General features: G+C 39.3%; 1 protein-coding gene across 1 annotated transcript in view; it reads right to left on the minus strand.

Moving 5' to 3' along the window:
* Nucleotides 1-26,945, minus strand: part of KCNK1 (potassium channel, two pore domain subfamily K, member 1) — a 33,708-nt gene that overhangs the window by 6,211 nt on the left and 552 nt on the right. Inside the window, exon 2 of the mRNA XM_014950490.1 lies at nt 16,998-17,016. Coding sequence (XP_014805976.1) covers nt 16,998-17,016 — 19 coding nt within the window. The remainder of the gene's footprint in view (nt 1-16,997; nt 17,017-26,945) is intronic.

Raw genomic sequence — 26,945 nt, forward strand, 5'->3', positions numbered from 1 at the left:
ATTTAGGATTGTGAGAGTTAACTCTATTCTGTTTAGAAATGAGACCAAAATACTTACATAGGGGAAAAAAAAAAAAAAAAAAAAAAAAAAGAGTATTTTGCTTTCATTGCAGCAAGGAAGATGAAATCTCATGAAATCTAGTTTGGGCAGTCTTTGCACTGGTATCAAACCAAGTGCAGACAGGTGCTAGTAATTCTCCAGCCCCAAATCTGCTGGCTTATTTGGGTTATGTTAGTGCTGTACAACAAGGCATTTTCCAGAGCTACTGGAACTAGATATCTGGAAGAGCCCAGGCAGAGCTCAGTGTGTGGGGGGCTACACTGCTCCTGATCTCTGAACTGCTTACTCTATAGTACCGGACCAGGCAGACATTCCCCAACCCCCTGTGAAACCTGCTGCTCTACAAGCCCCTTCAGGTTCTATATGAACATGTGAGATTTCCCCGCTACATTAATGAATTTAATAGTAGAAGCATTGCTCTTTTAGGTTTTCCAGTGCAGTAAGAAAAGGAAATGTTCTTTTTATTTAAGATGCCTAGAGACACTTCCAGACAATGAAAGATGGGTAAAATCTCTTATTATTACAATCTTATCATTACAAAGTCTTAGAGAAGAAATGTACGAGTTGTAGTTTGTCCATGTTAGCTAACCCGACAGGGAACTTCAGTTGTATCTGAATTTTAATGACTTATGAATAATTTACCCAAGCTCAGTCTTTTGAACCCCAGAAAATCATATTAATTAATGGCTTTTTTTCATGGTCACCTTCTGTTTATCTGTTTTGAGATAAAAGAACTGGAACTGCACAGAGCACGCCAGATGCAGCTGACTCAGATTTATGAAGCTGCAGAGGAGTTCTCTCACCTTGTGTTCTACTCCATCCCTAATAACACTGAACATTTGACTAGCATTTCTGACTACCACCAAGCTGACACTTCCTCAGTCCTGTCTATCAGAACCCCAGGATCTTGGCCCTCAGAGGTATTTGGGGATCCACCAGTGCAGATCCCATCACTTTATATATGTGAAACTATGACTGGGTATGTATCACTTAACACTTTATCTGCACTCATTTTTAAGTGCCATTTTATTGACTAGCTGCCCTGTGGATCTTCCATCATCCTTAGTGCCTGAAATAATTTTGTATCTTTAGTAAACTTTGTTACCTCCCTCTTTCAGGTCATTTATGAACGTGTTGAACTGCAAAAGCCCCACCACAGTCCCCCAAGGAACAACCCTTGTGACATTCCCCTACTTCAAGAACTAACCATTTTCTCCTACTCTGTTTTCTATCTTTCTCTATCTCACATCCATATGAGGACCAACCCCAGTTGCTTAGCTTTCCTGAAAGCATTTTGTGACAGAAAACCAATTCCACATTTGGAAGAGAAGAAAGATGTGTGTTTTGAGTAGATCATAAGGTATCTGAAACTGACCCACATGACACAAACACAAAAAAAGGCAACTGCAATGCTCTGTCACATCAAGGTGTCTTCAGTAAAGCAGAACTAGAGGTGTATTATCTAAGTAAGACGTGGATCAGACCTCCTTTAGACTTATCTACCTCATTCTGTACATCCACGCTTAAAGAACGAGTTCACACTGGAAGAAGAGCAGAGAAGGTTACTGAAACCACCAGGGGAATAGAATAGAGACTATTTTATGAGAGGAAGATAAAAGTGGCTGGCTTCCTTGGCACAGCTGAATGGAGACTGAAAAGTGATACAGTATCTCCTGTTAATGCATCAGCATACAAGTACTACCGAGGGAAAATAAACACTCTAGATGAAGAATAATATTGCCATACAAACAAATAGCTTTGATGTAGCACGAGTTAATTTAGTCTAGAAATCAGAAAAAAGTTTCTAAGCGTCAGAGAAGAGTTTTGGCACAGCCATCCACTTCCAGTACCGGGCAAAGAACCCAGCTGTGTTTAAAATGGAGCCTGGTGAAGGTTGGTAACTTTACGGACAGTGCAAGATCATGAGGCTAAAAACAACATGCAGAAATCAAGCTTGCAGCCCTAGAAAGCCCCTTGCAAGCTCCAGGTTTCTAAATTTAACATATATTGGCACTGTACAAGTAATCCAAGCTTTCACTGATTTGGACCCAAACATCTGTATCATGCGTACAAAAAAATAAAAAAATCTGACAAATTTGTCAGTTTACACATAAAGCAGGTTGGAGATGATTTTAATTTCAGCCTCTGCACTGACCCAGGCAGCAATCAGCTCATTTCTTGGTGAGGAGGGGTTCTGTCACCTCTCCAATACTTCTCTCATAACCCCTTCTGAAGGGCAGACATTATCCTTAGAGGTGTACGCACCCAGACTCCCAGGAAAGCGTAGAATGAGAAAGACTTCAGGATAGGAACATTTCCAAAGTTGTATTAAACTGGGTGCTCAGACTTGCTTGCCTGGTTAACCCTTACAGAAATTTTCCCAATTTGCAGAATTAGTTGAAGTGCCTGAAGCAGATGCTACCTTCTAAGGTCTGCTCTGCTGTTCTAGTGAGGCTGTCACTTCAATTAAGGGATAGATGAGGGAACTGTGTATCTGCTCCTCAGCTGCTAGCAATTACAGAAACTGTAATACTACAGAGTGTTGCCAGTTTCAGACTGAGGAGAGAATACATGCTCCACTCAACCAGCAGCAGTAAGATGATGACATCTGCCAAAAGCAATGGATAAGTGATCAATGTTTGCTTGCTACTCAGGATAGAGAGTCACTGCTTAGGAACACTCATATTGAAAAGCTTCAAGCAAGTATTTTTTCCCAGTATGAAATTGCTTGTGTGACTTTTCCTAACAATGTCTATAATCTTAGTCATCACTGTACAAAAGTCATCAAAAAACCAAACACAGCCATACATTAAAATAGAGGAAATTATAGATGTGAGGCAGGAGATACTCCACTTCAGACACTTGCATGCTACTGCCTCCCATCTCTGCACCTGGTTTGTAGCTTCCTCTTCAGGGAAATGCCCTTTTATAATCCCTTCATAAACTGCCTAGCACACACTAGTTCTACATAAAGAATAGATCATAAAATGTATGCCAATTTACCCTTTCCAGTGGAAACTACCCCGTTCAGAAGCAATCCTTGCAATCCTAATACGTTCATTTTGTCAAGAGAAAAGGATGCTCTCAAGAAGGGGACTACTTATGAGGACATTTCTTTATTCTATCAAGGAGACTTGTTACGGGTGACTAGAATTAAATTGCCCATGTAGAATATCTGATAACTGTATTACTGAAGACAGACAAGATTTACCGAATGCTGTATTTTCATATCTATAATGCAAATATCAGATAACAATCATCTGTTTCAGAGCACTGACCTTTGGAAAACCAAACCCTCAGATAACCTGCACAAACTCAGAAACAAAAGTGACACTGGAGATAAAAAGCTATTACTCACATATAATCCCTTCTATTGCCTATTCATAGCTTAGAGGTTCTATTCCTTCAAAAAAAGTTCACAGAAAAAGACTCATGCAAGACCAGCAGGATTTGCCAAATTAAGTAAAATGAACGCTCCAGTTGGCTTTTAATTCTGTTCACATATGGAGATTTTTTTCCTTAAAGGTAATTTACTCTCTTATGACATGGAGGACTTCTACTGTCATAAGTTTACATAAATACACAAAATGTCTTTATCTGTTCTGATGTAATTTTGAATGTCATCATAGTCTACAAAAGTGCTTATTTTTGAAAATAATTTAAAATGCTTAAACCCTTCTACATTGATCTTGGTGCTGTGAGTTATACAGGTCAATTATGTGTTCAATCAAATATTTACTCTTCCATTTGCTGTCTTGCAAGTTAGTCTTTTGCTCTTACATCTTTCTAAAAAGGCTTGGTCATGACTTTTCTACGCTTTTCAGTGGTTCATATTCCTCTTGTGCAAGCTATTATTAGTTATTACTTATCTGCTCTTCTGTCTTACCTGCCTCTAATTATTTCTCTAAGATCACTTTGTAGAGAAATACGCAGAATTGATCATTGTATTCCAGGTGAGATACATTTTCTCACTCCATTTTTATATCCATCACACTTTGTTTTCCAGAGTTTCTAGGTAGCTTAGAACAATGTCCAACTCATAACAGCCTATGTCAAACCCACCATTGTGTACGAGCATTTCACACTACTCTTCCATACTGTGTTAGCTTGGCACTTGTTGGCAGTGGGTGTTTTCTCCTTTCATGCTTCTCAGATACTGCTTGGACCAATCTAAGCACTTCTGCACCATCACTGCTTTGTCTCTTCATAGTTTAGTCCCTCCTGTAGCTCATTAATTGGTCTTTTCTCTGTTAAGAAACAGTGGCCTTTTCTTACAGGTCTTTTGGGACCTTGAATTGAGCATTTAGCACCAAAGCACAGAGGTGCTGCAATCCTGTGTTGTGATGACCCAGATTGGTTTCACACAGAAACATGAGAGGCTGCCCTGAAGGGTGGATGCTTGAATGTTGTAAATGGGCCTGACATCAGGTAAGACAAGCAACAGGCAAAGAGAGGTGCCACAGCCCTTGGAAAGTTTACTGCAGACAGCCTCTCCCAGGCTGTGGTGATGAAGCCTGGAAGGTGTGTATGCAGGCTGCAGCGCTGGCTCCTTCTCTTGCCCCTCTGTTACACTCCCAGGGCATCAGCCGATTGTTCTCATGGGCTGGTCCCATGAATGGAGACCACTGTCCACAGCATTAAAGCTCACTTCTCTCCATGTCAATGGTTTTGTGTCATCTGCTTTCTTCTGCCAGGTGCTCTTCTCGCTCTTTCCTACCACAGCCACTGCTCACTCAGGTCCCTCTTGCCCCAGGTGACCTCTTGCAACACCACCAGCACTACATGGTACCAAGCTTCTCAGGGCAGGGAGGGGGTTATCTTTGGCACATCCAGTGTCCTCCCCAACCCACCCATTCAGATGGCAGTCGCAACACCCAACCCCAATGTGGTAGCACAACACGACAAGCATGCTTATCCCTTTGCTGGTTTGAGCCCATGTCCCTGAAGAGAAGTCAGCCCTTTAAGTCTCCTCATAATCTCAAAATGCCCCAATAGATGAAGTGAATCATGTGTCGTGTATTAAGGTTATGCAAAAATCTTTCATTCATCCCAAGCATAACATGACTCACTGGAATATGATGATGATGATGAAGGTCAATGATAATATTTACATAATTTCTACAGTGTTATTTTTATAAACCTTTGACATTTTCCACAGTGAAATACACCATTCTTCATAACTGGTCTATTATCTTTTAAGATAAAAGGAAAATGTCAGTTTATGGTGGATCCATAGGGCAAGAGAGATTACAAGTAAGTCTCAAGTATTTTTTCTATTGCAAGGAAGAGCATAGCAGTAACCAAAGTGATCAGAAACTTGCCCTGTAAAGTTCAAACCAACAAAATCATGATTGAAGTAGCTAATTAGGAAGTTTACGTAAAGTACAGCAACTGATGGGGCCACAAATTTGCAGGCAAAGGTTACCTACCATACAGAATGAAAGAAATTAGAGTAAGACATGCTGTGTTATGCAGCATATCCACACATGCCAAAGCATCTGCTCAGAATCTAGATCTTTCAGAAAAGGCATTTTGCTTTTTCTACTCCTACAAGGTGTTAACCAGGGAGGACCAGGTTTAAAGATTGCTGAAAGGCACGTAGTTAAGCAACCTTTTAGCACAGGGTTGCACACAAGCCTTTCTTCTCTGCAATATAGACAGAAAAAAAGAAGGTAAATGACTGTAAATAGGCATGAAAACTGGTCCATAGCTAAAAATGTGAAAAACAGTAACACTGTGCTGCTAGAGAAGATTTTTCAGAACTCTTACTTAGAGGTTTGAGACACAGCAATACCATTAAAACACGGTAAAAAGGGGTAACAATTAAAAGTTCACCAACACAATTTTGTTAAATAAATCTGAGAACTTTGATTTCCAGCCAGGCAGAGATAATCCACCCTCTATGGCAGAAAGGAGAAGGAAAAACTCCACTTTTAAGCAAAGAAAATCCATTTGGATGTTACGTTTTGCTACCTCCCCAGTTGAGCTAATGGAACTGGTTTTGTGTGAATTGGAGGAAGAAGAGGTCCTGTAAACTGAATTGATGAAATTATCTGGGTTAAAAAAAAAAAAAAAAAAGGGAAAGTGAGGAGATTCTTTTGAAACCTAGTTCATTTCACTAATCAAAGCTTACAGCCCAGCTCTCCAAGAGTTGCATGAGCATAATTGGGGAGGTGATAAAGGGTGTGGTAGAAACCTCTTAAACCCGTTTTGCCACTGAAGAAAACATTCATTGTTCATCCTCATACAGCATCAGCAAGGGTGATTTAAACTTCCAGCTGAGGCAATTTAGTATGATACTATTCTAGCTCCCTAGAGTAATAGATCCCTCAAACCTCACTTGAACAGAAGTGTCAAAATCATATTTAACCAATTAAATTTACCATGAGGATTAGATCTTTTCCATAACAATTTCTCACCTGATCACTTCTCAGAATAAAATTGTTTTGGTTTACCAGTTTCTACTGTCAAGGGACTCCCCCCAACAAAAACCAAACCAAACCAAAAACACACACACACCATAAACAGATTCCAACACATTGATTTGCATGTATCCACTAATAGCACATGGTTTCAATTCCTTCAGAGTCTGTCCTTTGCTGCCACTAGTTATCAAAGACTGCTAATTCCTCAGAATCAGTGTCCTGCTAGCTAGGTTTGGAGTTGCCTTGGAAAGGACCAGGTTCATATAATCAGTTCACAAATGTCACCTGCAGCACCAAGAAAGGCTGAAATGGCTTTGAACATAGTAAGTTTAGTAATAAGATTGTATGACTAATTTGGCTGGCTGTCAGCAACATCTGAGCCCAAGAAACAAGCCAAATGGCACGGATATATTGGCTTCTATGTTCAAAGCCAATTTCAAAATAAATTTCTACCAAAACAGCTGTACATCAGAACATTTGTATCTTGCAAAGCATATAAAGTCTGCCACATCCGTTCCTGCATAGGAAGCAGTATTTCACCTGCCCAAAGAAACCAAGCTGGAAACTGCACCAACAGACACTGGGAAAAGGAGACACTGACAAACAAAACCATGGCAAATGTTTGTATGAGGACAAGGGATGCTTCCACGCTATTTATGTGAATACATTGAGATAAGACCATAAAGCAAGCAGTTTATGTTCGGTATTGTTTAACCTGCCCAAGGATTTGTACCAGTGCTAGCTGAACACTGATGTTCTGTTCCTATTCTGACTAATGTGGTCTGGGTCAGCCTAAATAACCAGTGTGACAGTGGTTATAGCTACGTGTTGACATTCAACACGTCCACATTCAGAAAGCACAGCCACTGTTTATCAAAAATAAATAAACAAACCAAACATCTTGTGCCGGGAGCAGGAGGAGAAGTGATTCCAATTTCCTAGTGAGTATGTCCATAGCCCTCTGAGAAGTTATCCCCTTGCCTGCAATAAACCCAATCCCAATTCCATGCCTTCTTGGGTGCAAAAAAAAAATCACAGCAAAAGTCCTTACTGATCTGGACCTATGCACAGGGTGGCACTTCTGGTGGAAAAATCACTGCTACAGAAATAAAATAAATAATTACCATATAAAAATACATTAAAAATTCAGTATTTAACAAAGCATTATGTACCCAAATTATATTTTTAAATAAATGTAATAAGCATTTAGAACTATTTATACATAAATATTTAAAACTAAACTAGAACTCATATGAAAGTATTTCATATATCCCACAATAAATATCACTACTGCTTATATTCTTTTCAGTTATTGTGCTACCAAAACAGCATAAAAAAACCCCCAACTATTTCCTTGCTCTCAAAACGTACCACTTCAACATAAAATATAAGGCAGCCTGTGAACACAAGTGGAAAGATGGAAAAGAATGAGATGATGCTGGGCAGCGTGCAACACAACAGCACGCGTAAGCCCCTTGCATCATCACTAGTTAAGCTCCTCTTTCAGGTATTCATATACATCGATGAGCTCCCCACCAAGCCTTCTCTTCTCCAGGCTCAGCAATCCCAATCTCTCCCACCCTTCATAGGACAGACTTTCCAGTCCCTTCATCACCTTAGTGGCCCTTTGCTGGACTCTCTCCAGTAGCTCCGTATCTTTTTTTTTTTGTACTGGGGAGCTTAGAACTGGACCCAGTACTCCAAGTGTGGCCTCACCAGTACTGAGTAGAAGGGAAGGATCACCTCTTCCAACCTGCTGGCAGCATTCCTAATGCAGCCCAAGATACCATTAGCTCTCATTGCCGCCGGGTCACATTGCTGGCTCTCCTTCAGCCATTAATTATGCAAGAAAAATTGAAAGTGCATTAGGTCTTTCAGAAGAGTTTAACAATTGGGACCAGAATAAAACCATAGATTGTGTATCTATTTGTTTTCTTAACTATAGAAAGACTGCAACACCAGTTGTTTATAACAAGAACTCCTGTATCTTTTGTGCTATTGCAATTTTCTAGAGCAATACGTGCTGTCCCCTTCTGCAGCTCAGTAGTTCTGAGAACTCTCAAGCTTCAAAAAACATTCTTTTAATTCCAAAATTATGGCACAGAAATCCTTACATTATTCATGTCTACCATTAACCCATTTCTAAGATCTCCAAGGAATATTCTTCTTCTTTCCAGCTAGGACGTGTTAAGATGGTTGTTGCCTTTGCTCCATCCTAGCTGCTGATGCTGGAGAATTGTCCATGAGAAAATTCTGTACCCTGAGTACTATATTAAGATTGCTGTGCACCTTTATATATGAATGTGAGATATAGGATGTGAGGATATTGATGTTGTGACTGGGCATGTCTTTACAATTCCTTTTATTTTTTTTATGTACCAATTATGCAGCAGGAGGAACTGTTGTCACTTTAAATATTCAGGACAAATGACACTAAAGCGCAAACAACCTATTTCTTAAAATTCTGACACACTTTCATATGAATTATTATCAGTATTTTCCTCTTAGATAAAGATGAAAATATAGACATGTCTTTTCAAACTAGGAAAAAAACACCCCACATTCTCAAAGACTGGTGAAGAATAGCTTTGCTTTGTTCCACCTGTGAGTTAGCTGCTCTTGTGATACACAAAGACTAATATAAAATTGCATGTTAAAAACATTTTTCAATCAAATTGAAATGACAGAACATAAAGCAGTACAAGTACCCTGTTATTTCAATCAGCGAGAGAAAAAAATGCAGTCAGTGAAGGGGGACCCCTTGAAATTATATATTTATAGAAGGTAATTTTCCATTTAAAAAATGTGGTCATTTTTAATAATCTTCATATCCCACAGAGGCAGTAGGAAACATTACAAGGTGTCATGAAGAAAATGGCTTTGTGTTGTTGGGCTACTTAGCAAAACTAGTTCTTTAAAACATGAAAATAGTTTGGTTGGAACCAGAGCTGAGATCTTATTCTAAAAACCTCATCTGAATATAATGAAAAAAAAGCAACATTTGATCATACTACTTAAAGGATCAAGTATCTGCCAATTCCTGCCCAGAACCAATTATTTTGACTATTGAAATATAAAGTATAGCAACAGAAAAAATAAATGAAAATTAAAAAAAAAAAATCCATTGGTATTACAGCACAGTAAATGTGGATCCATAGAGCTGAATACTTGGCAGCATGGACCTAAATTCATCATTATACTTAGGGAAGCCAAGGTTTACTTCAGATTTGCTCTGCTCTGTTCTGCTCTCCAAGACTGGAAGCCCAGTCATAGTTGAGGTGTGCTTCGCTGCTCTCCAAGACTGCTTATTTCAGTCCAAAAAGAAGTCAATCAAAGGAAGTCCAGTCAGCACACTCCAAATATGCTCCACAAGTGTGAATCAGAAGTGATATGGAGATATGTTTCAGCAGTGCACTCTTGATCTGACCCAAAAACACTACTGCAGGGCCAAGAAATCTGGCAGACTCCAGCTGCCTTCAGAGTCTGAAACGGTAGTTAACAGCACTTTCCTAGCATCAGCTCCTGCACTCGTGTTCAGCAAGACCCCACCAGAGTGCCTTAAAAGAACAGCTAGCCAGTATGTGAAGTGTTTCCACCTCTCTACAGGCTCCAGATTTTTTGTAGGAAAGACTTTTGTTTATAGCTTCAGTGACTGCTGTTTTTGCCAGTATCTACCCATAGTTACTTGTTAATGAAGTAAGTGAAAAATATTACAACCATGTAGCAGTGATGCTAATGATGAAGTCATCCCCATACCAGCAGTTAAGATCTCAGGGGGTGAGAAGGAAGTGCTCAGTACAGATACTACATAGGAGCAGGATGTGTTGCACTAAAGCAGCACAACAGTACATGGAATCCCACTGCGTCCACAGGAATCAAATGCGGACAAAGAAGAACGGAAATTAGTATGTCCCTCCCACACCCGAGATAGAGTTGCACTACCAGGATAATTATCTCCTCTCAACAAAAGTATCAGAGAGAAATACAACTGAAAAGATAATCACTTTTAGTGCAAAACGATAGCATTCCTTCGTGCCACGGCCCGACACCGGATCTTGCTAATCCTGCCTGGATACATTATATATGAGTAAGCCAGACATTACCAACACAAGGGAACTGTTAGACCCTTCCAGCACAGCCTATACGAAAGCACGTATTGCTCACCACCAAAAAAGGACCTAACATGCACAAGACAAGGGTGGCATCTAGTAAACATGCCCTTAGAAAGGCCATACTCTCTGCAGGAAGAGCTTGGGTTCTCCAGGCACTCAGCTGGCAAGGCTTTCCCACTGACCCTGTGAGAGCAGACTTTCCAAACTTTAGCTGTAAGCTACACAGCTCCTATCCGACTGTCCATTGAGAAACTCCTTTTTGTTGTGACACACCAAACCTTCAGCCCGACGTGAGGTTCATGTGGGCAGGACCTGTGCTCCCACAGAGCCCTGACAACTTCAGTCGTGCTTTTTGAAGCGTCGTGACATTAAAGACTTCATGCCCTGCATGTGTGTGGCTTCACACTGTACTCAAGGCAGGAGCAAAGGCTGAATATGAGAGGGCATTCAGCAGACAGAGGTCTGCTAAACCTCTGTGGCAACGCATTCAAGATTTACTTCTGTCACAGATGATAGTCAAGACATATGCATGCATTTCTGGGCTTGCCGTTTGGTTTTTTGTTGTTTTTTTACAGTTAACAGTACTTTTTTAAAAGCCTGAAGTCTTTCTATTAGAAGCTGGTTCTTTTTAGAGTTATCCTGGAATTAAGTGTTAAACTGCAATCAAACCAGGGACCATCTGGTGTTGCTTTTTTTTTCTCCTTCCACAAGCCTCTCAGTAACAGCTCGTTTGGTTTTTTGTTGTTTTTTTACAGTTAACAGTACTTTTTTAAAAGCCTGAAGTCTTTATATTAGAAGCTGGTTCTTTTTAGAGTTATCCTGGAATTAAGTGTTAAACTGCAATCAAACCAGGGACCATCTGGTGTTGCTTTTTTTTTTTCTCCTTCCACAAGCCTCTCAGTAACAGTGCATCTCTAGAAATACCTATCCAAATCACAAGCATTACATATTTAGATCTGCCTCTATGTTTGGTTTTTTTGTTGTTGTTTTTTACAGTTAACAGTACTTTTTTTAAAGCCTGAAGTCTTTCTATTAGAAGCTGGTTCTCTTTAGAGTTATCCTGGAATTAAGTGTTAAACTGCAATCAAACCAGGGACCATCTGGTGTTGCTTTTTTTTTTTCTCCTTCCACAAGCCTCTCAGTAACAGTGCATCTCTAGAAATACCTATCCAAATCACAAGCATTACATATTTAGATCTGCCTCTAGCAAAGATTTAGCATAAGTAAAGAAACATATATTGTTTCAACAGTTATTTTCTCTGCTATCTCAGATTCATTTTTCAATGAAAAAAATGAAAACTACAAAAGTTTGCTGAATAAAATCCAACCAACAGGTCAAAAGCAAGGTGAGGCTTCCTGAGGGCTCCTCCGAGAATTCAGCCAGGAAAATTCCAATTATTCTTTTATTGGTTTACCTGCCTGCTAGGCAACAGATGGTCAAAAATCTGTATCAAAGAAGGGGCCCCACCATCAGACTATTTTATTATGAATGTTTCCTGATAGAACAAATTCTGCAAGTCTCAAAAACTTAAATTTGATAAAAGAGAAATACGAATGAGCTTTAGTAGGAATGCTTTACTTATAGTGCTCCCAAGTGCTAGAAAACAAGACAAGGTTTTGTGGTGGGTTTTGTTATGGGTTTTTGCGCCATCACATTTAGCAACATTCCCATGATAACAGATTTTTAAAGCCACTGATCAGCAAGATCAACATGCAATCAATGAAACAGGTGCATTAAAGAAATTGAAACCCAACTTCAAGATATTAAAAGGGATATAATCCCTTCTGCAGTTTTTCCTCATTAAAAACCTTCCTAAGAAATTCAAACCCAACTTCAAGATATTGAAAGGGATATAATCCCTTCTGCAGTTTTTCCTAGGATTCACATCTTTAAATATTCAATGTACCAAAAAAACAAAACTTAATTGGGAAAATATTTTGGCAGAGACACCAGGAAAGAGAAAAATATCATTATTAACTGAATTTGGCCAGCAGTTTCTGCATGGTAGTGATCTTCTCATTCATCTTGTTAATTTGGTAAATCATGATGAGACTTTCACCTTGATCACAGCATAAAGGTGATATGTCTTATAAAACAATAATAACTTTCAGATTGTGTCTTTAGATATAGTAGTCTGAATCTATGGAAAAATTCATTTAGCAGGCAAGATGCATTTAGCATCTAACTGGTAGTGAAGCCAACATGCGAACAAAACACATGTTCCGAAGAGTATGTATGAAGCTTTTTCCTTCCAGAAAAGGTCTGGAACCAAGGTTTCTTTTCATGCTGCAACTTTCTGTCTCCTCACCTCCCCTAATATTCCCGTAACAGGTTTTAAAGCTCTATCAATTACTTCCACCACTTGAAAGACCTTGCTTACGCATGGTGTACCACAGGGATGTGCCAGCTGCCGCTGAGCCCAGCACCTGTGCAGTACGGTACTCTACTTATAGTCTGGTGTGGCTTACCATGAAGAGGTTTCTAAAAATTGATAATTTGCACCTGTTACCATCCCAAATGCACCTTGGGATGTGTCAAAAGCTTTGAATGTGTTGCAGTGGCACTTACCGCAGTGCTTTAATCACGTATCCAATTAGGGAAGAATACCTATCTAGTCTTGCTAAGTTATCATTTCTTGCACTGAAATGAGCCACAGTTGTTCTTCCTACCATCTGGGAATAAAAAGATACAACCAGCTGCAAATTAGTATGCTTTCCACCTCCAGTCCTGAAACAAAAATTGCTTTATTTCACCATCAGAAAGAACACAGCATGAAAACAGTGAATGAACTGGTATTGTGGGCAGTAAGGAATTATCACACAACATTAAAAATTAGGCCATTTCATGCTGTGGAGTTAAAATCAAATCTGTAAGCAGCATCCACATTAAAATGCAACCTCACATGGAAGAGAGTGCTATCTACTAGATACAGCAGGGGAATAGGAATTTATATTTCTAATCTTGTTATTGATTTAACATGTGGAACTAGCATCAGCTCCCTTGTTCGGCAGAGGAAGACACATAGTCCTTACCTATCTTCATAACATACTTCAATATTTCATATGTAAATCAATCAGACATCATAATGCATTTGCATACAAATAAAGCCTATTTCTTTCTTCTGTTTTAATGGCTACTTCTCAGAAACATGAAGAATTCAACAGCACAATCAAAACAGAAGCAAATCAATTTAACACAAATAGCAAAAATCACTAAAGCAATTAACATAACCACACAGAACTGAAGTGCACAGGTCTCTGCTCTTACACGTAGCATATTCCATCTGGAATATTCATTTCTAACTTAAAAATAATAATTAAGAAAAATTACGAGACAATATTTACACAAGGGCCAAACTGAGACACTTTTTCTGATGAGACAGCTTATTCTAAACTCTAAATACGATGCTTGATGGTACTCTGCCATCTGAATATACTCACAATTTCATTCTCAAACTAGAACATTAACTTGCAAGGCCCAACAGGGAAATATTTCAACTGTTGTTACTGAACCATAAGCAGATTTTATAGATACACTAGTCCTATGGAATCATTCACATGTTTAGGACATCCCACATAGCAAACGCTAATAGTGGGAACCATAAATTTGATTAGTTACACTGGATACCTAGGATAATCACAACTGTATGCTTAACCAATAAAGGGAAAAGAACAGCATTGTAGTTGCACAAACTATTTCTGTTCTAAGAAGATGGAATGTATGATGGTTTTGCTTATCTAGAAGTTATTTAGAAATAATGATGTAGCATTTAGAAAGGCAAACTACAGAAACAAGACATTTAGCCAGCAATGTAAACAACTTAAAAGATGTGTGGTTTTCAAACACTGTATTTATTTAGATGAATGCCAACTTATTTTAAAATGGTGAACCTCTCTTCAGTTTGTTAGAGAAATGTCTCTTGGTGGGATATTTGATAGTTCCGTATATTCTTATGGCTACAGGATGATCTTCCTAGTGAAAATCACTATATATCACTCTAACCTTTCAGGGACACAGTAAAATAGCCCTGCATATAATGAAAGCAGACAACATTAAATCAGTAGGACAATTCACCAAAAAGGCACCAACTGCTCAGTCACAATTCTGGATCCACCATGTCAGTCAAGGACTGTCCCATTTCCTTAAATCCCATCACATTAAGGTAGCATGCATATCAGAAACACTTAGCAATCATCCAGGCAGAAGACTGAATCATACTAATGTTTCTCATGTTTGGCACCCTCCTGTCAGTGCTTGCATTTGGAAACCATGGCCAAAGTGAAAAAGGCTGGACAGATGCAACCTGTGATTGTCTAGGGGAAGTGTGATGCTCTAAGCATCTCTCAGACCTCAATATAAAGGCAAGGGGAATGTAAAATGGTTGGTAATTCCGAAATAAAGGCTTAGCCCTGAATAGCCTAGGGCAGTAATGTGTGAATTGATAATTGACACATCTTTTCAAGGGAGGAATTTGCAAGTGTCTGGCCCTATGAACGCATCCAGTTTCCTGTAACAGACAACAATCAGAATTTGTAAACTAGTTACAGTAACTAAACACAACAACAGCATGACTGCATTGCTTCCTTACTAGCTTCAAAAATGATGCAATTTTTCACATAACACTAGTTACCAGGTGGAAAAAAATTTCCCCTTGAGTGAGGATATTTCCCAGGGGGAAAAAGTTCCCCTTGAGATGTGTGTACCTGAGGTATACCAGATAGATTAGTGGTGGCATCTGCATTAACAAAGAGGAGACCTCTTAAATTCTTTCACAGCTATGCTACCTGTCATTTTAAACCTGCCTGAAACAATGCTCCTTCACAAGGGGCAGCCAGCAATTGTCCGATATGTTATCATTACAGGAAACATGTTCTTAGGTTGCCATATCCTTTCTTACATCTGTTGTTAAATCGGCCGTGCATTTTTGATTCTTTCTGTGTTTTCACCAAGTTGTTACATGAAATGTCTGATGTAATCCTAGAGTTACTGCTGAGAAAGAAGATCCTTTTCTCTGTGTGGGTCTCCCCGCTCCTGCATTGGTTTTTTACCTGGCTGCAGTAACTGCAGTAACTCAGAGGAAACTAATCCAGCAGCAAGTGAAAACTTTTCTTCTAATCTGATAGACTGATCTGGCCGACTGTTGTTGTCCAGCAGGCAAATGGTCCTAGCACAGGGAATAAGGCTGGACCATAGGGTGGGAATCAGGAGTCGAAGACATCTTCCTCTCACTGAGGATGTCGAGGACATCTTCCTCTCACAGCTGTTAGGTAGCCTCAGCACATTTTGTATTACATCACTCTGAGCAAACATTTTACTAGGTATAAGGAGAGGCAACCAGCAACCTAAAGCAGAGCAAACACTGCCTTCTTCCCACAAAGGCTACTCACACATTTGATAAATTAAGTGGGCTATATTAACTGATGTTTAGTTTGGTTTATACCCAGAGTACACAACCAAACAATACCTTAGAAGGGAGTGGTGATATTTCTGGAGTCTCCACTGAAAGGAAGATACAGAAATGCGTATCACACACTTTGATATGGCTTCTCTAAGTCCCTATTCAAGAAGCTGCAATTTCCTCTAATATTACCGAGCAGAAAAACTACTACCAAAGGAAAAGAAAGAAGAATATTCAATGCAAGAAAATGAAGGCATGCTGAAGTGCATCCACAGGATGGGAAATCAGCTTACTGTATGGGAATGCAGCCTGGCAGCGGGAGCAGAGAATTGCAAGACAAAATTCACAGGCCCCTATTCTCAACCATTCTAATGACTCCTATTTGATCTTTCACAACTATTTTTCCTCTTTGTCTTAGCTCATCCTTTTGCAAAATACATATGGAAATATCACTCTAATCTCTCAAGATGCAGAACATAATAAAAGTGCTCTAATCAGTAAAGCAGTTCCTGGTACGTGTATGCTTCACGATCTACTGATAAAAGGTGTTTCAGAAACGTGACAGATTATCACCTTTTCCCTCATGGCACCTAAGGACACGGTATAATGCAAGGAAACTTCTGTTTGAGATGTTGAGAGAGTCTCTCTCTTTTGCTTTTGTTGAGATTCATGGCTCATAATAACTTCTAGTGTAAATGACATTTTTCTTGAAGCAGCATACAAAATTCTGTCAGGTGGCAATTACCCCCTGAATATTCAGCTGGCTTCACTTAGTGCAAATAGCTGCACTAAGAAATATGACTGAAAGATAACAATTTATCTCTGTGCTATAGATAGGCAGAATGTAAATGCATAATAACTCTGATAATGAACTAAGGCAGGAGTTTGTCCTTAGATTTACTCATATATTATCAACAAGAAATGTTGATTCACACAATGCAACATGGTGTACTGTTTGTTCACAGTTCTTTGCTTGCCCAACTGGAGTTACAGCAGAGTACCAGGAGCCAGGTCGATGACCTGGATTTATCAACAGACACGCAAATTCACATAGGTAAATTATACAATCTCTTACCCTTACACAAGAGGGCTTCATTGCCGACTATTAACCATTCAAATGATCTACAGCGTTTTGCATTCATTTCTGTGCACCACTCCTACAGTTTACAGCAGTTAGGACTTCCAAAGAGTAAGTCTTCGAGCCTTAGTCACTTTTGCTGTACTGCTGAGTCAGCATTCCAATATTAAATAAAAATAAAGCCATGAAAATAAGTAACGAAACATGCTGTGAAGTGTTTAAAATTTAATTTCCCATTAGTAAATCATACAGCCTCAGGATTCCAAAACTCTACAAGAGATGGAAGTTCTCCAGCTCGCTTTAGGGTTTTCTCATTTCTTTTAGGCTGTAGGCTTCAAAGGGAAACATCTATGCCATTCTTGTACAGAATGCAGTTGGATAAATAGCTACTTGAATAATATACAGAGTAGAAATTTCATGGCCTTCTCACATTTATCTTAAATACAACAAGCTGTTTTTAGGGCTCTTTTTTCCCCTTTTTATGAAGTGAGACTTACAGGGCTGTACAATGAAGTCCCCAGGAGTTAAACATCCAAGCTACTTAATTTTTTAGCAGATCTCTGAACACATTGCTCCTTTCTGAACACAAGGGGTTTTTTCACTACCGCTTTCTTTAAAGCCATGTATAGTACGATCCCAGCCTATGGGAGAGGAGGTGAAATCAGGATGTTTGCTTTGCCTTTGCATTTGATGACTCTGAAGAAACAAACCCCTTTTCAAACTATACTGTAAACAAAGGAGGATACCTACTCTAGCTTGCCTCTGGACTTTAGCACTACTAACGCATGTTGCAATCTCTACGTCTGCCAATCACATTGTAAACGCTTGACTGAGGAAAATATGTGTTTGTAGTGTGCCATGTAGGTTTAAAATAACAAAGAAAGTAAAAGATCAAGCGTCACGTAAGAGACAATTTGGCATAGGCTTTAAAGTAAAAACATGCGCAAGCCCCATTCCAGCTAGTGCTGCCTTCACTTGAGGTCTTCCTAAAGATTACTTTTGCCTCCTAATGCTGAGAAATCTTCTTATATTTTGAAATAATTATAGTTTTAGTATGTATTTAACCCCTGTGTGTAACAGAAAGGGCTAAGAACTTTCTGAAACAACAGTAAATTTTACAGTCCTTGTTGAGCTGGCTTCCTCCTCTTTCCTTGATGCAGGAGACCTTTTCCCTGCAGTTCTGTGTTTAGCGCCGCTTCAGGATACTCCTGTCACCTTTAGGCACATTACTAAAGAAAAGAAGATGCAAAAGCAGATGTGCACTTGTGACAGAATTTCCAGCAGGCTTTGCATTTGTATAATTTCCTGTAGGGCAGACTATTTTTCTTTCCCCAGCAGATCATGCGCTCAGACTTTTAGTCTCACTGCATGTTTCTATATGAAAAGCCTGGTATACAGCTTTTGGCAACATTGTGGGGTACATGCTGAAGTAAATCTGTAACTTATGACTATAAGCCATTAGAATACCAACTAAATGCAGTGCCTTTACTGTAAACACCGAATGAAGAATATTTAACCTCTAAGTAAAATATTTTCAGTAAAGTGGGAGAAAAAAGGATTCTTTTTACAGTAACTTCAGCACACTGCAACTAGCAATATCATACAGCCAGTACAAAAAAGAAACTAAGTCCCAAAAATCTAAGTGCTGCCTGAAATGAATTTTCTTTTGCAAAAGTCAGAATTCTGGAGGTAGATTCACCTATCATTAGAATTAAGCTTCTGCTTATAAAAAAAAAATTAAAGAACAGTACCATTTATGTCTTAATCCTTTCATTTCAATATCTAATTCTGGTTGGTATGTCCCCTGCCCTTAAACCAACTCATATTTCTACTCTTATAAACTATTTGTGAAGTAGCTACTCCTAGACACTTTAAGGTTATTTGACTGATTCGATTTGAACAGCGTTTAAATAAAAAAAAAAGAAATGAAAGACACAGATGGAGGCATTCATATAGTACACATAGCATGAAATTCAGAGGTACATTTTAACCTTTTCATTTTGGATTCTGGAGTTATTTTTAACACCTTCAGAAAATACACTCAGTGTGTGGAACATGAAATGCAAAAGGGATGACAAAACCCCATTTCTCATGGTACCAGTTCTCTCAAAAACTGCATTTCCAATGGTATTAAATTATGCTTGAAAACATTCTGTATAGAAGTTCTGGTTACTCCAGAAGTTTTCACGTTGTAGTAATGACGGCACAAAGATGCAGAAAGCCTCCACTCCTGTTATGGACTCACGATTTTGAGGAGAAGGATGGAAAACTGCTGTTAAATTTTCTACTGGAAAATTGTATGTAACCTCATCAGAGAGCACAGCCTCACTTTCTCACACAGAATCACAGCAGTACTCAAAAGACTACTGGGCTGGCTTGTTCCGCTGGCAAAACCTGTTTCCCAGACCAGCCTCCTCCCTCAGCTGCTGCCTGGGAATATTGCTTAAGTGACCTCCTTGCTTCTGCATTCCCCCAGTTCCTCAAAAATGCCGTGATACCTCCTGAAGCTGCTTTAGCTACTGGCACAGAATCAGTTCAGAATAGACTATGGTTCCTAGGTATTACCATAAGTTAACAAACGTTTGTGGTCTGGTGACAGCTGGTGTACCATTTCAATTCATATGTGCTTTTCCTGCAAGGAAGTTTTCATACTCAATTTTCAGAAATGAATGTGTATCTTTTTCTTTCCAGGGGAGAGAAAATCCATCTGTTCTTGCAAAAGCCACTCCAATACTTCTCTGAAGCACTGAAGTACAGCCGCTTGAAAAGTTTTCCTTCATTCATTCCTTTCAGTCCTGGTCTTAACGAGGACCACTGTTCTGTCCCCATAAGAAACACAATCTGTTTGAGGTTTTGGCTAGGTCTTTAACTGAAAAGACGAACCGACACATTTCTTCTCGGGTCCTCATTAGTAACTACTCTAGGACTTCGGTTGAATTTTGTACAAATACCATAATCTTCAAGCAGCTGAGGTCAGATCCAGAGAGACAGCAGGAATCTAGGTACCTAATTCCCAAGAAACTTTTTATTGCTATTATTCAATCCTGAAAGCATCAAAACTCTTGTAACTATCCTAATTTTTCTCAAATTGCTAAAATTCCATTTCCGCACATGCCAGAAAATATCCTGGTCTTCATATGGTTTAACAGCTTGTGGCCTACTTTATAATTAACCTGGAGTAGTGGCTAGAGTAGACATTTCCCCATAGATTATGATGTTCCTCTATTTAAATAAAACCCTATAGATTATTAAAATGATGATGCAGTGGGCCAAAGTGAAACAAAGAAAGAACAAAAAACAGCTAACAAATAAATGAAAACAGCAGAAACTACAGATTTGAAAGAAGATACTTTAAATTACATTTACATAAAAGTGAAAATCCTGCTTGGCAATGGTCAGTAACTGCAGAATTTGATTGTTAAGTTCTAGAAATCCTGCTCTGAAAGCATACATAACTTTTAGTTTAGGATTGGACTTGGAGATGTCAGTAGATCGGTAATAAAAATTCGAGGTTTGCAACAGAATCACAAAGAGAAACTTTTTAATGAAAGTCAACTTTTTGAGAGATTGCTCTCTTCCTTTCAATAAAGATGTAAATATCACAGAAAAAAATAAAGCCAGAGTTATAATTAGAAATAATAATAGAGTAACAGGAGGCCATGTAATCCAGCTGTGACAAACAGTAAGTAATTTTAAGATAGCTAAATTAGAAAAAAAACCAAGAGAAACAGCGGAGTTAAGATTTACAAAAAATGAACCAATAAGCCAAGAGCATTTACTCAATCCTGACCCCTGTTACGCTCTGCGTATCACACTAAGTTCAATAGACTGGTTTTGTGATCTTTGAATTATTTTTGTGTGTGTATATTTCAGCAGAGGACCAATGACCCTGGACCTGACATAAAAGGACTACAGAGGCAGCAGCTACAGTCCTTGACCTGTGGAGAACTGCCGGGGTGGCTTCTCATCACCGGGAATTTAGGAAAGCAGGTGGAACAGCCAGACACAGAAGTGAGGACAGAGCTTGTAAGAGAGACACTCCATCATCCATCAGCAGCCAGCACTGCTCCAAACAATCACACAGTCATGCTACTCTGTGGCTTCTCTGATTTCTGCCAGAAGATGGTTTTTAGTACTCATTGGCCTGTTAAGCATAAACATTGGATTAGAGCTGCTCTTGCCACCCTTTGTTTCAGCAAGCACAAGCAGGAGTTTGCACAGCTAATTGCTGTATTCGCATCTGAAACCAGGAACTGTCACCCTACCTGGAATACAAGACAGGACTGGATTTCGTCTCCGCTACTGCCTACTTCAGGAGCGAGAACAAAAACTTTGTCCCTTTGTCCTGGACACACAAGAGATAACGTGACTGGTCTGTTGGCTGTAACTGTCATCTCTGGTAACCAAATAGATACTTGCATCCTGAAGCACAAAGCCTAATATACTTCCCAAAAAGTTTACTATCTCCAATTTTGACAAATACAGGTATTTTGGAGACATACACACAGGAGATTTTTGGTTTGTCTTTTTGGTGGGTTTGTTTGTGGTTTGGTTTTGGTTTGTTTGGTTTTTTAAACATCTTCAGTCCCTTCTTTTCTGGTTTTAAATTTGATTTCTTGCTTTAATTTTGTTGAATGTTCCCATGATTTTGTGTTGTAAGACAAAGAGACCAAAAGTATCCAATCTTCTTTCTCCGTACTTTTTTATAGATATTCATCTTGCCTCCTCTTACAGATTCCCTAGGTGGTAGTCTTTTTGTCTCCTCTTCCTAAAGACAGCTAGAAAACCTTAGTTCAAATCCTTGTCCTGAGAATGGCATTAAGCAGAATTTCACTGAAACCTCCCACAGCCCATGAGACAGCATCTTAACCCTGGGGACAGACTAGAATATGACAGCAGTACGTCTGGAGCTGTTTTATGGTGTGTGAAATACAGGGATTTTCCCCAAAAGGAAAGCAGACACACAGGCAGACAGAATGACTCTTTCACTTTGTGTTTATACTGCTTAATCCGAGAGGTGGGACGCCTGGTTCCAGGACAGTCTACTGATCTACGTGGAAGGGGACAGCCTCAGGGACAGTAGCTATGACGACCCTGTCCCAGAACACCCTGTAGCTTTCAACCACCCTCCTGGGGCACAGGTTCAAAACCCTCCAAGCAAAGGAGGGAAAAGAATGTGGTTTCTCACATACTAAGTCAGCAGCCAAACAGTTTGCCTATTGAATGTAATCCTTCTCCTCTGGCATGTTTCTCAACCTACCTCTTCATTTCCTTTGCTTTTCTTAGAAGCACTCCAATATAAAAAGCACTCTGTTGCAGAGGGCCGCACAATCTCGCTTTGTCTCCTAGATCATCCCCAGCAAATCACCTTTTCCTGTAGATGTTGTTGCTAAGTAACAAACAACTCCGGAAAAAGAAGCAAAGTTCCTTCCCAAAGTTTGGCATCCCCACCCTGGTGAATAGCTGCAATTTGTCACTCCTATTTAAATAACCTATGAGTGCTACAGTCAGAGCAGCAGTACAATGAAGCTCAGTTTTCTGCTGGAGTCAGATCAGTCTCACTAGTTGTCACCTCTGAGTTTAAACCATCGCAAAGTTTGCATATTTTCATACACGAGGCAACAGAGAATCTTACGATAGGTCTCTAGGCATACATTTGGTATGAATTATGAAATGTATTTATTAGGCATGCATTAATGAGCTAATACAGGCATCCTCAGGGACACAGGCCACATATTCTGATGCCAGCAAAATAAAATATGCATTTTTACATGGAATTCAAGTATGGGACAAAAAAAATTCTGCTTTCCTTAAAGGCTCTGTGAACTATCCTCTTTCTTATTATGTTCATGTCACATTCTTCCATAAGGTATGAAAAGCCCAAGTAGCCTCTTCCTCCCAAGGGGTGTACTGTAAGATAAATGCTGGAGAAGAGGCTTATATGCACCAACCACGTTGCAGACAACCATATTACAGGCTTCAGAAGCAGTTGAGTACTAGCAGCCTCCTCCCTCTTGACTCCCGTGGCTCAGTTGAGAGTCCAGCCTGTTCTTCACCAAAAAATGGAAAACACACATTGCCATCATAGAAGGTGCAACTTCTCCTCACGTTACCTCTAAAATCCCTGTATCAGGACAAAGCTACCCTAACTTCCTCGTAACGTGTGTCTTGCCAACCCTATCTCAACAGAGGAGGATCCAAAGAAGCTCTTTCTTACCATCCCTCTGGCATCCAGATGTTAAATGAAACATACAGTCACGTTTGTGATGGAGGCAAAAATACTCAAAGCTGGACGGTCACAATAAGAGTTATTGGCCTTTTGCATAAAAGGCCATGGGATATCTTCACACTGAAAAGACCCTTTCAAAACACAGATGTAAAAATACAGGCCATAAGTTCCTAAACTGGCATCTCCTTTCCTTCAACAACCAGAAGCCCCTTTACTCTTTATATCTTGCAACACAAACAATATCAATTTCTTTTTTTTACTCCATTCTGCTTACAGTTCCTGTCATGCAGTATTCCTATATTGCACCAATACAGGGTAAGATCTTAGAGCCTAACAGCCTGCCAAGAACAGTGAAAACACACTACCTGGGAGAACAAGCACAAAAATTACTTCATTTTTATTCTAAGAAATAAAACATGTATTTGTACAGATGGCCCCACAACAAAGCCAACCTGAAACAATTGCTTCAGCAAGCTCTTTCATAACATCTAGCACTGACATAAGCAATGGCCACAGATGTGCGTAAGGTCATAATTACAGAGTTTCCAAGACAGATGCTATTTAAATGCACACAACTGTATCTTCTTAGTGTTTATGTTGTCAGTGATTAATGACCAAATTGCTTCCTCTAACACACTGCTCATATGGCAATCTGCACAACTGCTTAAGTTGCACAGGGAGGAATAAAATTGTTAGAAGAGAAACCTGCTGTCAGTCACGGTTATAATCTGCTGAAGCCTCACCCCCAGTCCATTCCACTGCCCTTCATTTGCCTGTCCTTCAAACAGCTTGTGACAGTCCTGTGACAGTCCATGTGTGCAGCAATATAAACTGCTTTCAAGTAACAATTTGCCTTACTGTGTTTATTCAGCAAGCTCCCTCCATTTAAGAATTCAGAAAAATCTTAACTGGCTTTATAATTTTCTTCAAGGATTTTTGCTAGTTAGTAAGAAGCCAAAGAATATAATAAGGATGGGAGGAAAAAAGAAGAGGAGTTGGGGAAGCTAAAATTAAACACTTTCCTTATATAGAAAACTAAAAGGCTGTGAAATAAGCCTTGTCCTCTGAGCAAGGGGTAGGTGTGCATTTATTTACATGATGAATGACAAATTCAGTCAGCTGAACATAAGGAACATCCTAGTGCTCCCTGCAGTTTCATTTCACTTATCCCAGCACAGAAGCAGCTCTCAGCTGGTACCATCAGTACCAGGATTCTCTTTTCTGCATTCATCCTTACTCTACCTGGCAAAAAAGACAGCGTTTCAGGTGTACAGCTTGTAACAATACAGCATTTTTTCAAATGTTCAAACACTTGGAGACAGTTGTTTGAGATGACCTGGCAGGTTCCACTTCTTACTCGCCTTTCATTTTAATGATAATTTCAAAAGACTTGAAAGATTTCTCTTGCAGTAGAGAAAACCTGGGGGTGGGGGGGAGCAAAAAACACATCTCACCAGAAATCTGTGCTCTCTGGGAAGAGTTTAAGTGAGCATTGGACATACTATATTGGTCTGGATTTATACTTGTACAAGTTCTTATTTGTATTAAATCAGAAACAAGTAAAGCTAAAGGCCACTGCATAAAACAAGAAACTGATAGATTTTTTTTTAAAAGTAGTCTAACTCCAAGGACTACTGGACATTGAAGGAAGTACCACCATTCAATGCCTGGTCTGTTACATCAATGACAACTAGATGAACTTCAGTTTCTCAAATTTACAGAAATAATGATACCGCATGCGTTTCAGACTTCTGTGTTTTCTAAGGGTATGTCTTTTAAGTGGAGTTTTCTAAAAGGTTTTCAGTTTGGACAATGGTATCTTGCGTTTCCAATGCTTTCCTTGTAGGGCCTCTATGATCAAATCAGCTAAGCATGCAGGACCAGGTTATGCCTTGCCCTTAAGCAGATGTGCAGTGGGAAAGAGATATCTGTGCCTGAACTCTACTTACCAAATCCAAACATCATGTAGCTAAATCTTAGCAGGCAGTACTAAAGCATTATCAACTCAGTCCCATCCCCACTGTCCTGACTGTGAACAGTTTTTGATTGATTCATCTCTGAAATCAATATTGCCAGATTTAAAAATAATAAGCTGCAGGGACTGTGGATTATATTTTTGTCTGATCAAAAAAAAAAAAAAAGAGAAGAAGAGAAGTTACACACACTACAGTGTATAAGAAAAATAGAAAAGCATGACCTTTTTTAATATCCTTTTTCTGAAAGAGCATTTATTTTTATATAGAAAAAATAATTTGAATTCAAAAGTAGCTCTTGGACAAAATAATTTACCTTTTCATATAGTACCAGAAAGCATAACTGAAAAGTAATGAAAAAAGGCATCATAAGGTCAAATGGAAACAAGCATCATAAGGCCAATTCAGCACCTGAGGTTTAAAGTGCTTTACGGTTTTACTGAAAAGGAAAAAGAATAAAAAAAACGAAGAAGAGATTTAAGTACTATCAGAATTTCATGCTTTTGTCACCAATGTTACTACTATACACTGATTAAAGCTTAGATATTTATGAAGTACAAGCACTTAATTGTCACAAGCACATCACTTTCTCTCTTTTTACAGACTCTAGTTATTAAAGTGAGAGGGGAGGTGGTACAGAGACACTCAAACTGTATTTTACTTTTAAAAAAAACCCACATAACTCCTTATAACAAGCAGACAACCTGATCTCTAAACTCAATGACAACTATTTTTAGGACAAGCTTTCCCTGTTTGAAATCAGTCAGGAAGCACCAAAATGAGATCAATTAAATTAAATGTCATTATTGATACCAGCTGATTATATTTCCCATAATAGAAAGAATGCTAATTTGGGAAAAGGTGAGAAGAAAAGTAAAAAGGAAAGCATTGCATGTTTTATAGTAGTCTCAATGCACTGCCAAGAGTCACAGCCCTCTGGTTGGACTAATTTTAAGGTGATTTTTTTTAAAGCTCTTCTTGTTTGAGAAGCCTTTGTAATTTATTGCAGTGAGCCACATTCAAACCACCATGGTCCAGCTTCCCAGCACAAACACCTGCACCCATCCTTTACAGGGAGGCTACCCACCCACCAAAACCTTATGGGAAACATGACTGTTGGAAAATATAAGTGCTTATAAAAAACTATGGTGAAAGGGATGGTTCCTTGAGCTTTTCAAAATACCAATGAAAACTGCTACCTGGGAAGCAAATCAGCCTTGCCTTTCAGTCTTTTACAGGCAAGTATTAAGCAGAAATTGAAGGTGAAATATGAAACTGCCATTTAACTTGATCATTATATGCAGGATAGCAGCCCCCCCCCCCCAAATTCACACTTTGAAAAAAAAGCAAAGGAGGCCAAAAGCTTGAAGAAACACCCCCCCACCCCCAAAAAAAAGCATTTTAAAACTTGACAGAGGCGGGCACCCCATGGATTTTCACAAGCACCCACAGTTTCAAGGTTGGGGCGGGGGGGGAAGAAGTTAGCACCCCGGCTCTTCACGCTAAACAGGGTGGGCTTAAGAACACCAAGTGAAGCATCTTACCTACGATATTCCTCTCACACAAGAGAGTTTGGGAAGGAAGGATCACCCCAGAGGCCAAACACAGGCCAACCGCAGCCACCCCCCCCCTCACGGCCAGGGCCGCGGGGCTGGTGCGGAGCCGGCGG

Source organism: Calidris pugnax, unplaced genomic scaffold (genome assembly GCF_001431845.1).
Source record: "Calidris pugnax isolate Ruff unplaced genomic scaffold, ASM143184v1 scaffold24, whole genome shotgun sequence".
Taxonomy (NCBI): domain Eukaryota; kingdom Metazoa; phylum Chordata; class Aves; order Charadriiformes; family Scolopacidae; genus Calidris; species Calidris pugnax.